Source organism: Oryza glaberrima, chromosome 1, assembly GCF_000147395.1.
Source record: "Oryza glaberrima chromosome 1, OglaRS2, whole genome shotgun sequence".
Lineage (NCBI taxonomy): Eukaryota > Viridiplantae > Streptophyta > Magnoliopsida > Poales > Poaceae > Oryza > Oryza glaberrima.
The window spans coordinates 19,080,697-19,092,809 of NC_068326.1; the positions used below are offsets into that span (position 1 = coordinate 19,080,697).

General features: G+C 46.2%; 1 protein-coding gene and 1 pseudogene across 1 annotated transcript; one reads left to right on the forward strand and one right to left on the reverse strand.

Moving 5' to 3' along the window:
- Nucleotides 1–3,251: 3,251 nt before the first annotated feature.
- Nucleotides 3,252–5,594, forward strand: LOC127762640 (protein NRT1/ PTR FAMILY 6.2). The gene is made up of 2 exons (XM_052287118.1): nt 3,252–3,378; nt 3,550–5,594. The coding sequence occupies exons 1-2, from the start codon at nt 3,376–3,378 to the stop codon at nt 5,302–5,304; spliced, it is 1,758 nt and encodes a 585-aa protein (XP_052143078.1). The 5' UTR covers nt 3,252–3,375; the 3' UTR covers nt 5,305–5,594.
- Nucleotides 5,595–5,872: 278 nt separating this feature from the next.
- On the reverse strand, nt 5,873–11,805 carry LOC127762079 (uncharacterized; annotated as a pseudogene).
- Nucleotides 11,806–12,113: the final 308 nt, after the last annotated feature.

A 12,113-nucleotide genomic window follows, 5' to 3' on the forward strand; every position in this document is an offset into this window, starting at 1 on the left:
TATTTTCAAACAAACTAATAAGCATGCCTACGTGAATGCGCGGGTTATCTTCCTAGTTAAGTTTAAAATATATATGGAGTTAACATGCATATATATGTCCGATGGATTAACTAATTCAACATTTTTTGTACTATCTAGCTAGATCTAGCTAGCTTAATACTAGAATTACAAGCATATATATATGTTCTGCTAGTATTAGCAAAGAAACAATTGTCGTTAATTGGTCATACAAAATATTCCATACTTAAATTATCAGCACCTGGTGGCTTCTGGGAATTTGGGGTGATAGAGAAAGAAATATATAGAGTGCATACTATGAAAATGTGTGGTTTTTGGCTACTGTGATATGTACATGCATGGCTAGGATTTAGGATTCAGATTGGAAGGCTTCCATTTGACAACTTGTCACCATCGTTTTGATCGATCATCATGGTAGATACCCTAGCCAGCTACAATATTACTGAATTTTGACAAAAAAAATATACCTGTCGATCTTTTTCGCGCGATACGTATATAAAGGTTGGAACAGAGACCCATATATATATATAATTTCATCGAGATGTGTACATGAAAAATCAACAAAATGGAGGACCTGGTGTAAGAAGGGGAAAAGAAGAGGCCCCTGTGCAAAAGGTGTGGGAGGTCATGGAATTAGAGGAGGAGATTCAAAGGGAGGCTGCCTTTTTTCTCCATGCTTATGGTGTGGGATCTCTCTCTCTCTCTCTCTCTCTCTCTCTCTCTCTCTCTCTCTCTCTCTCCAAAAGATGGAGGGATGGCAGCCAGAGGAGGAAGACAATATGATCCATCATGCATCTATCTAGGATCTCAACATTAGCTGATTGATCAGATCGATCCAACTAACTGAAATATATGGACACAATATATGCTTCCATGTGCAGTAGTGTATAGGTACTGTTCATGGTGTGCATGAAGATACCAATTAATGGTTCTCTTTGCAAAGCAAGGTCGTTTTCCTAGATGTGGCCATTGGCTAAGAAAGTGCTTATCTTGATCATATGCACCATGCTACCTAGCAAAGGCTTATCACTGTTTTTGTTGGGGCAAAATTAAAGAGATCTTTTAAACCGCATCAAGGAAAAAAAGTTGAGCTGTAGATCGAGTGCGTAATGGGACAGAAAGGGATGTATTCCCTCAAATGTGCTTCTAAATATTCGAGAGATGTATGTACTACTACCTCAGCTCCATTCTTCTTTGCTTGTTATTCCCGACATTAGAATGGACATCTCAAACACTTTAGAATTATGATAACTTGGTATGCCTTTTTTTTCACAAAATCTATATGCATATATTTTTTTAGATAATGGAATATAATATCCCGGTATATGCATATATATCATCTATTTCCATGTACATATGAATATATACTTTGTTTACCAATATGTGGCCAAATTAAGTTGTTTAATTTTCCATGCACGCTCTATACAGTGTGTAAATCGTTTCCATTGTCTAAAAAATGCATTATACAGTGACTTATGTTACCATTTAGTTAATAGAGGTGTTTACAAATGATTAGGGCGTGCGAATGGACATAAATAACAGAATTCTTACAAGAAACATGTTGAATTTCTAAAGAATAATGATCAAACAACACAAATGATAAAACTAGAATAACTAAATAATAAAATATAGTTAATGAGATAATGGTATGAAAAAAAATGATAACAGGAAGAATCACCTTAGAAGTTAGAACCCTGCCACCTTCTCGAAGGGCAATTGTGCAAAACGAGTTTGGTAGGAAGAAGGGTGTCAAATGTAGATAACCAGAACATATAATAAAACAAAAAACTCAAAAGTTCAAAAAACTTTAAAATATGTATATCATGGTGAAACTCTCATATCTAGGAAGTGGGAGGACACTACCTAGCTAGTCCTTATTCAAAATTCAGTTAGCGATGTGAATTTAACAAAAAAAAATAATTTACTCCCCCTAACTATTTCATTTGATCACTTAACCCCCTAAACTATTTTTCAGCTTATTTTAGCTCTTGAAATGTTAAAAATAGTTCAATTGACTGGTTAATTACATTTATCTTCTTTATTTCTCTTTATACAAGTCATATTTTAAGCTTAAATTTTGTAAAGTCATATATGACACCATTATCGAAGTTCCAAAATAGTTTAAAATTTTTTCATGACTTTTTGCTTGAAATTTAAAACCTCTGTTCTTAAATTAGTCTCAGTGCTTCTAACCTATATAAGCAGCGATTTAAAAACTCAAAAAATATTGAGAGGTAAGTTATAATGCATATATCAATCCTATCAAATTTCATTGCAAAATATGACCTATATAGAGAGAGAAACGAAAAAGACAAATATTGTTAGAGAGTAAGGTGTGAATCATTTTTAATAGTGTGGGGTGTCAAAATTAAATGAGTCAAGAAATTGTCTAAGGGGTTAAGCGTTCCAAGGGAAAAAGTTCGAAAGAGCAAAATGGACTTTTTTTTCTTGTTAAGTTATAATAGCCTTCTTCTGATTTCTCTCTTTTTAGAGCCACAACTGATCGACAGCATTGCTCAATAATACAACAAACGTATACTAATTGTATCTGCTAATGATCTGCACCTAGCAAGTTCATGTGAAAAATTGGAAAAGTTGGACAGAACAACAAGATCAACCAGTGATCCCCTGCCTCTGTCTATCAGTATTTATATATCTAGTTTTGCATTATTGTGAGATCACTAGTGGGCATGAGATGAGAGGGCCCATGCATATGTACACAAACAGAATGCAGCTGCCGTAGTAGCTGAAGCTCCTGGAACATTCCCCACTAGAGAGGGGAAACCCCAACTTCAATTCCTCACCAATCTCATCTCATCTCATACTAGTACTACACTTTATCTCCCCCAGTTGATGCTGCTCACTTTTCTTAGTTTCCACGTCGCAGTTTCTCTTCTCTCCTCTGACCCCTTTGTGACCGTCCAACGACAACGCATGGAGGCCGGGTTAGCTTAGCTTAATTAAGTGCTCCTACCTGCTGATCTGATCTGATCACTTTCTTGTGTGTGCCCTTATGACTGACAGATCGATCATATAGTCTGAATATATATAATTAGGATTGTTATATGCATAGGTTTGCATTATTGTACCCATTTCCTGCCCCCACCACCATTTGCATGTGTGCAGCAGAAACATCCTGCATAAACAGGGATTACAACGTAGTGCAAGTCCCTTTCGACGCTAATTAATGATGAGTGGTTAAGTTAATTTGATGGTGTTTGTGCATGCCCCCGTCTTGGCGCCTATAAAAGGGGAAGATCGCAAGTCGACGAGGTCGTCGAGCAACCAAGGCTTTCACTCGATCGATCTCCCAGCTTACAGGAGACTAGGAGTCGACAGAAATATATCATAGAATTAATGGTTCGTGTGAGATACAAATATTAATTTCTTGTTCAATCATTTCATATATATACATGTAGGTTATAAGAATTAGTTTCATAGTTAATTAATTCCATTAGCAACTACGTACACTGTCATGTGTTTGCATGCAATTTGTTCTGCATGGTTAGTTAAAGACATGGATATGTGCAGGAGGTGGAGAAGAAGACGTCGGCGTGGAGCGGCGGCGGCGGCGGCGGGGGAAACATGGTGCGGGACGCGGTGGACTACCGGGGATGCCCGGCGGACAGGTCGGCGACGGGGGGGTGGGTGGCGGCGGCGCTGGTGCTGGGGATCGAGCTGTGCGAGCGGCTGTCGACGATGGGGATCGCGGTGAACCTGGTGACGTACCTGACGGGCACCATGCACCTCCCCAGCGCCGCCGCCGCCAACGTCGTCACCGACTTCATGGGCACCTCCTTCCTCCTCTGCCTCCTCGGCGGCTTCCTCGCCGACTCCTTCCTCGGCCGCTACCTCACCATCGCCGTCTTCGCCCTCGTCCAGTCCATCGGCACCGCCCTCCTCGCCGCCTCCACCCTCGTCACCCACCTCCGCCCGCCGCCCGGGGAGCAGCCGACGCCGGTGCAGATGGCCGTGCTCTACGTCTGCCTCTACCTCATCGCCCTCGGCACCGGCGGCCTCAAGTCCAGCGTCTCCGGCTTCGGCACCGACCAGTTCGACGACCGCGACGGCCGGGAGCGCGCCGCCATGGGCCTCTTCTTCAACCGCTTCTTCTTCTTCATCAGCCTCGGCACGCTGCTCGCCGTCACCGTGCTCGTCTACGTCCAGGACCACGTCGGCCGGAGCTGGGCCTACGGCATCTGCTCCGCCGCCATGCTCGCCGCCATCGCCGTCTTCCTCTCCGGGACCAGGAGGTACCGCTACAAGCGGAGCTCCGGGAGCCCCATCGTCCACATCCTCCAGGTGCTCGTCGCCGCGGCGCGGAAGCGCGGGGTCGTCAAGCGCCCGCCCACCGCGGCGGAGCTCTACGAGGACGACCGCCCCGAGCACGCCCGGATCGCGCACACCGCGCAGTTCCCGTGCCTGGACATGGCGGCGGTGGTGGCCGGCGAAGAGGACAACGAGGTGGCCGGGCCGGGCGGACGGGCGGCGCCCAACCCGTGGAAGCTCTGCTCGGTGTCGCGCGTGGAGGAGGTGAAGATGGTGGCGAGGCTGATGCCGGTGTGGGCGACGACGATCCTCTTCTGGACCATCTACGCGCAGATGATCACCTTCTCCGTGGAGCAGGCCACCACCATGGACCGCCGCGTCGGCGCCGGCTTCGAGATCCCGGCCGCCTCGCTCACCGTCTTTTTCGTCGGCGCCATCATGCTCACCCTCGCCGTCTACGACCGCGTCTTCATCCCGCTCTGCCGCGTACTCACCGGCAAGCAAGGCTTCACCAACCTGGAGAAGATCGGCATCGGCCTCGCCCTCTCCATCCTCGGCATGGCCGCCGCCGCGCTCTGCGAGAAGAAGCGCCTCGCCGTCGCCGTCGCCGCCACCACCGGGAACTCCACGCCGATCAGCGTGTTCCTGCTGACGCCGCAGTTCCTGCTGGTGGGCGCCGGCGAGGCGTTCATCTACACGGGGCAGCTGGACTTCTTCATCACGAGGTCGCCCAAGGGGATGAAGACGATGAGCACGGGGCTCTTCCTGACGACGCTCTCGCTCGGCTTCTTCTTCAGCAGCGTGCTCGTGTCGCTCGTCAAGGGCGCCACCACCTGGCTCGGCGACACCATCGACCGCAGCCGCCTCGACTACTTCTACTGGCTCCTCGCCGTCCTCAGCGTCCTCAACCTCGCCGCCTACCTCGTCTGCGCCAAGTGGGCCGCCACCGCCGCCGCCACCTCGCCGGAGCAGCAGCAGCAGCACACCGCCGTCGCCGACGCCGACGAGAAATGCTAGCTATAGAACTCATCACACACACACAGAGTTAATTAATTACACACTCCTATAATGTATAAGGTTTGCACCAGTAGTCATTGGCTATATATCGTTAGTTAATTAATTAGTACTACTCCAGAGGCTTTTCTAGATTCAGTGCGCGTGCAGCCCTGATGTAAGAACCAAGGTCAGTTCAGTGTTCACTCCAGGTTATCATACTGCTGAAACTAAGAACGTCTGAGATTAAGTTAATAAGATCGCTTTTCAGTTCTCATTGTTGAGATTGGGAATATCCCCGAAAGAGGTTTTCACTTTTCCCCAACAACCAGAGTACTGTGAGGAGCATCATATTTTTCCAGCAGAAAACTATTAACCAGGTTAGGTGATTCTAGACGTTGGAGACCTTGCTCACATTGAAGATGGGGCAAGAGTGAAATGATCTACCAAATTCAAGTGGCAACCATTTATACATACAAACTTAATTAAGTTCGACATTTCAAGTCTAGGCAAATAGAGCTAGCTGCCTCACTCCCCTAATAATGCATTGGTTCACATACATCAGTGAACAGAGCTAGCATTGAAGATGGGGCAAGCCTGATTTTTTTTTTTTTTAAGGAGAACAACGGCAGGAGATCTGCTGGAATTTAACATTAGAGTAGAAAAAAAAAACGGAGTACAGGGGTTACAACCAAGAGAATACAAAGAAAATTACAGCTGCTTGATTGGCCAACATTAAGGGGGGGTTAAAGGCCAAAAACAGTGCATATCAATGTCAGGGGGGCAAGCCTGATTGAATGAGATGATCTACCAAATTCAAGTGACAACCATTATACATACAAACTTAATTAAGTTCAGCATTTCAAGTCTAGGCAAACAGAACTAGCTGCCTCATTCCCCTAATGCATTGGTTCACATCACATCAGTAAACCATATGCGTATGTGATATGTCTAGGTGAACTGTGAACAGAACTCTCTGCCTGCATTGTTTCACATCAGTTAACACCATCCAAATGGACTTGGTTGCAGTGCACAAATGAGCAAGCAAGAAAGCAGTACTTACTGTCATCAATGTTTACCACGGCGCAGCAGCGGTGGTGTGGAAATCATACTCGGCAGAAAGGAATGACTCCTCAATTTGATCCATGTCGCCTTGGAGCTTTGCAATTTCCGAACAGTTCGCTGCTTTCTTCTCCACGAGTGATGCCTTCTTCTCTCGGTACTCTAAAAGTTTCAGCTCAAGCTCCTTGATCATTATGTCGAGCAGCTTCTGGCTTTGCTCTACAGAGGCATTGTCCACCTCTCTCTCAAGCATGAACTGATCCAATCTTGCTCTTTTCTTCTTGAGTTCTGTCTGGTGATTCTTTATGCTCACGAGGTTTTCAAGCCGCTCCTTCAGGGCCCTAACATCAAATCCGTCCTCTTCCAATTCCGAGAGGCACCTCAGTTTCTCCTCAAAGACGTTTTCTTCGTCCTGAATTCGCATGTTTTGTATGCTCTCTGCTATATTTGCGAAGGATGCCATTAGCCCCAGAGCCTTTCCTTCGCGGAGCTCAGGAGGGCAACCAATCAACTTTCCGAAATGTGGTAATTGTGGCAGATTCTCAAAAACCTCCATTTTCTCACAAGGCCCCATCAACAAGCTTGAGGCAAAAGTAGTTGGATGACTGTTAGGTGCTGGCAATATTGTGAATAGGTTCATTGTTATGCTCGGATGCACAAATGAAGATTGCCCTGCAGCACTCCAATAATTTGGAACTTGACATTGGCCCAAAGGATGCTGCTGTAATGACGCATAACTTTCATAGTGTGACACATCAATGATCTTCTTGGCTGCAGAAAAATAATATTCAGATCAGCCAGACCAGTATTAAGTATCAATGCATCAAAAATTACTATCTTAAAGTTGTGGCAAGACTTACAGTTTGGACTAAAGATCTCCAAATTACAGTGTGTTTGCTCCTTGGGAAAGAAGACAACCGAATTGGTATTCATCTCCAGCTGTACAAATAGCATCAAGATGATCAAGCATGGATGGGAAATACACATACATTTAAACAGAAGATAAAACAGGGGGGAAAACGTAGATGGTCTTACAGCATCAGGGGCCTTCTTATGTCTCACTGGCACTTCCAGTTTGTTCCGAGAAACAAATTGAAACGTATGTCTGGTAACAAGAGGAAGAGTATTAATAGTAACATTGTTAGGCACTGGCATGCATGGCAGATCGGCCTCAAACCTTTGTTGCTCAGATGAATATGGTTCTAATTTACTGGAATTTGGTATCTCAGAATCTCCTGAACGTGGCCTTCTTGAATTGTCTTCACCACTATCAGTAATTGTCTGCATTGCTGGTGATATTTTCGTTCTAGTTAAGACAGGTTTTACAATTGAATGTAACACAAAGTCGTTATAACAAGTACTCACAGTTGTTTGAGGTAGTCAGACCGGTACCTGCTTCTTTCTTGCGGATATCAGCGACCCAGCTCTCCACCTAAGTTGAGGTGAGTTAGCAACAGATAGACAATCAAGAAGGGATTAATTTTCATCTCAAATAAAGATAACAGACGTATGTACCTCAACTTTTATAGGCAGAGCATAGTTTTGGTCTCCGGCTGTACAATCATCAGGTGCCAAGAACTCAGCTTGTAAATGAGCATGATTTGTTTCTTTCGTTTCATTCATTTCAGGAAGCACTTTAACTGGCAACTTCTCTAATACCGGATAACTTGGCAGAGGAATTAGCTGCCCAGCATTGTTGTTGAAATGAGCCTGTGGTGTTTCCAATGGCGACAAGATTGGTGATGACACATGGTTGCACGACTCTACTTTAGGATGCCTCATTACATCTAGCAACGGGTCACAGTTCAAAGGACTTCGTGCTGGTGACATATTCAGCCTGGATTGTGATTCTTGAATCGGATAGGAAGTATGCCGGGAATGGAGTTCTTCCTCTAGGAGATTCTGTCGCCTTCTCTTTCTTCTAGGGTTACAGCTCGAATCATCGCTGATATGAATAACATCATAGCCAGAGTTGTCACTGATTTCGACTACATCGACATAACTAGATTTGCCCTTGATTTCAACAGCATCTTTAGGTGCAGAGATACATGGAAGATCCAAACTTGTACAAGCAAATTCCTGAACAACAATTATCCAAATGACAACGCAGTTTAGGAGAGAACTAAATCATTAGCATAAGATGATGTCATTAGCATAAGATGATGTCATTGCTTGGAGGAAGAAAGCGTATACCAAAAACATGATGTCATTAGCATAAGATGCTGAAGCACAATATTTGATGGTCAAAATATATATTGATAAAAGCACTATGACCTGTGAAAGCGAGATAATGGATATGGAACACAGGTCCTGGCACTATTGGAAAATGAAGCTCTCACGCCAAGCGGGCTTTTCTGTATGAATGCGCGGAAATTTGCAATTTAAGACACAATTTAAGTTTGCAATTTAAGAAGAACGGAATCAGGACAACCTTTTTCATGCTGTGTCTTTGTTTACCACCACTCCGTGTGCAGCCTAGGTTAGGCAGTTTCCTTGAAACTAGCATGCGCGCCTTCCCTTTTATGTTCTTGTTCTCTAGCTTGTTCAACCTTGTTACCTGCTTGTCCAGAGCACAGGGACAACTAAGCTGGCATACTGACATTAAAATGACAAACACCACATATTCCAAGAAGGCATACAAGCACGGCAAGAAAACATTGTAAACTTTTATTCACAGCAGAAAAATGAACACTGCAGTAGACTGGTAGTACCAAGAAAGAAGAGGAGAAAATACCCAAATCACAAGTAACAACATGACTAGTTGGAGAAATACCTTTGCTGTACAAGGCATCAATTCCTGATCATCCAGTTTGCAGTAGGGTCTGAGTAAAGCACGCGACACAAGCATGTAGTCCTCTTCCTCTGAGCTATCATGTCCTTTTAGCCTTACCCCATATCCACAGCTTCCAACATCTGAGATGACGCCTAGCGACCAGGCACCACCCAGATTCACTTCAACCTCTGCAGAGGGCTCCAGTTCATACTCAAACTTCTTTCTGTCAAAGGTAGGTTGTGGTCGAATATAGCAGTAATCTACGATGTTAACTGAGCCTTCCTTATTTTTAAGCCTAACAGCATAGTTTTTACTGCTAACCATCTTAATGACAGTAGCAGTTACCCAGGCTGCACGGTGCTTTCCTGTATCCAACATGACTTCCACATTGCTCCCTTCGTCATATTGCGGCACCCTTGGAACCTGCACTCAAAATAACAAAAGCACAAACATTAGTTATACAAAGTAAATATTGTGTTGTCGTGTCTCATTCTCTCTCAGTGAAGCTTACACCAAGGATATCAGGTTTCATGGAGTTTGTTTTGCCTCGTGTTCATGCAGGAAAAAACAGAGTTCCTTTTGCCTACTCCCTCCAGTTTCATTTTAATTGACGTTTTGGACAACGACACGGTCTACAAAATATATTTTTGACCTTATTTTTCTATTATAATATATATAATAAATAAATGCATGTTTACTTTTATTATAGTGCTTTGAAAGACAAATCTATATATGTTGTTCGAGTTCCTTTAAACTAAATATTTTTAAAGTTATTGATGGTCAAAGTTATAAAAGTTTGACATCAACCTTGTCTAAAACGTCAATTAATATGGAACCGGAGGGAGTACACATTTAGTCTTCCATTTTATTCTTTTGACAATTCAGAATACGATAAAATTCATTCAGTTAGCATAAAATTTAGCAGGAGTTCTTGCTTGTTTGACATTGTTTTAAATTCTAGATGGCAATTCTTTTTGTTTGTACAACCAATTTTTCAACTGCTACTGTTTTGGAAGCACAATTCTTTTGTATTTGCCTTCTCACTGGAACTCATTAACACTAATTTGCATTCTCCAATCCATCATAATGTGTAGTCAAGGATGCAACCAATAGCTTAGCATACATATACTAACAGTGGACGAAGAATGACTTATTGCTTTGTTGAATTCAATAAAATCCCCCACATGTAAATAGAAACTCAGCACACGATAATTAGGTCAAACAAGTATGGCATTTGTCATCACTTGGTCTTATCTTGATATCTCAGATTCTGAACTAGTAGCAAACTAGAGGGGACACTCATATCTACAATACAAAGCACCTAGTCTCGCCTAGTGTTAGAACAGCACATGAATTCATTGATTGTTGTCGTTGAGGTCACCAGTTCAAGTCACCACTCACCTACAGGTAAAAAAAAAAACAAAGTTCTTCTATACCTTCAGTGGTTTTTTTGTTAGAAATAACAAATTACCAAACACTACCTAAAGTTCCTCTAACATGTACATGCGACATCACCACCGATTAAAATTATGAACATTCCATCTTGCCCAATTGAGCATTAAATCCCATGTCAAATGTCAGGTTTACGCCTCAATAATCCAGCCACGAATAACGCACCGAAGAGGGTTTCTCCTGTCCACCACCAGCACAAAAGGGGGAAAATACGGAGTACAACAATCCGTTCAGCAGAATTGACTCACCACGTCGCGCGCGTCCATCCAGCGCCCGCGCACGAACGCCCGCCGCCGCCGGACGAGCGAGGCCGGGAGCTTCGCCTCTTCCCGGCACGACGGGAACGACACGGTGTACATCGCCGCCGCCGCCTTCCGCCCGCGAGCCGGCCATGCCACGGACATCACGCCCGGCCACCACCCTTCCCTGTGGTACGCCTCCACCATGTCGAACACGTTGAGCTCGCGCCCCGGCGCCGCCCCGTCCTACGCCAGCGGCGGCGGCGGCGGCGGCCTCGGCCGCACGTCGCACGCGGCGACTGTCTCCCGGAGCGGGCCACCGCCGCGGCGGCCGCGGCCGCGGCCGCGTCCGCCCCCCCCCCCCCCCCCCCCCCGGCCCTCGACGAGCGTGGAGTACATGACCTCGTAGCGGCCGGAGCACGGGAGGCGCGCGGAGACGGTGGCCTCGTAGAAGGCGCCGTGGAAGCCGGGGTCGTCCATGCGCACCTCGACCTCGTCCCCCACCGCGTACAGCGGTGCGCCGCCGCGCTGGCCGCCGGAGCCCGCCGCCTCCTCCCCATCCTCCTCCCCCTCCATGATCGATCGATGGCTGAGACGCTGGGTGGAGATGATCGAGGGTTTTGGAAATTTGGAAAGTCGGAACTCGGAAGAGAGGAGAGCAACCGTTGGAAGAAGAAAGGACACAATCTTGGAAAAAAATTCTGTGCAGACCCGCTGCAGACCCCGCACCGTGCACACCCGATTCAGATTGGCGACGCGTGGATGAGCGAGTGATCCGACGGCGTGCCCACACGGCTCCATCTGCACCAGGAGAAGGCCCAGCTCGGCTCGCTCGCGTCGACTCCCACAACCAGAACTAGAAGCGCATGGACTGGCTCCGCGGCTCACTCGCGTCATTTTCTTTCTGCTGTGGCGATCCCCGCTTCCCTTTCCACCGCCGCCGCGATCTCCTTCCCCATCTCGCCTCCATCTGTCGGGATTGCCTCTCCTTGGCGCCATCGGCTTAGCCCATAATCCCCTCCGTTCAACAACTGATGCGGCCACTTCTCTCGCCTGCTACAGCTGACGGCCTCCTACCTGGGCCCTGGCCACGAGCGCCGTCGGTGACGGCGGCGGCGATGGCTGGGTTGGCTAAGGCGAGTACGAGCCGTGATCCCCTCCTCGTCCCTCCTAACCACGGGCATCAGACGCCTTTGGTGAAGGCTGCAGCGGCTGGGTTGGCGAGGGCGAGCAGAAGCCAAAAGGCAGTGGAAGAACCAGTATCTGCAACGCGCCGCCGGAAGTCAATGCAAGTGGAGCACCATTCA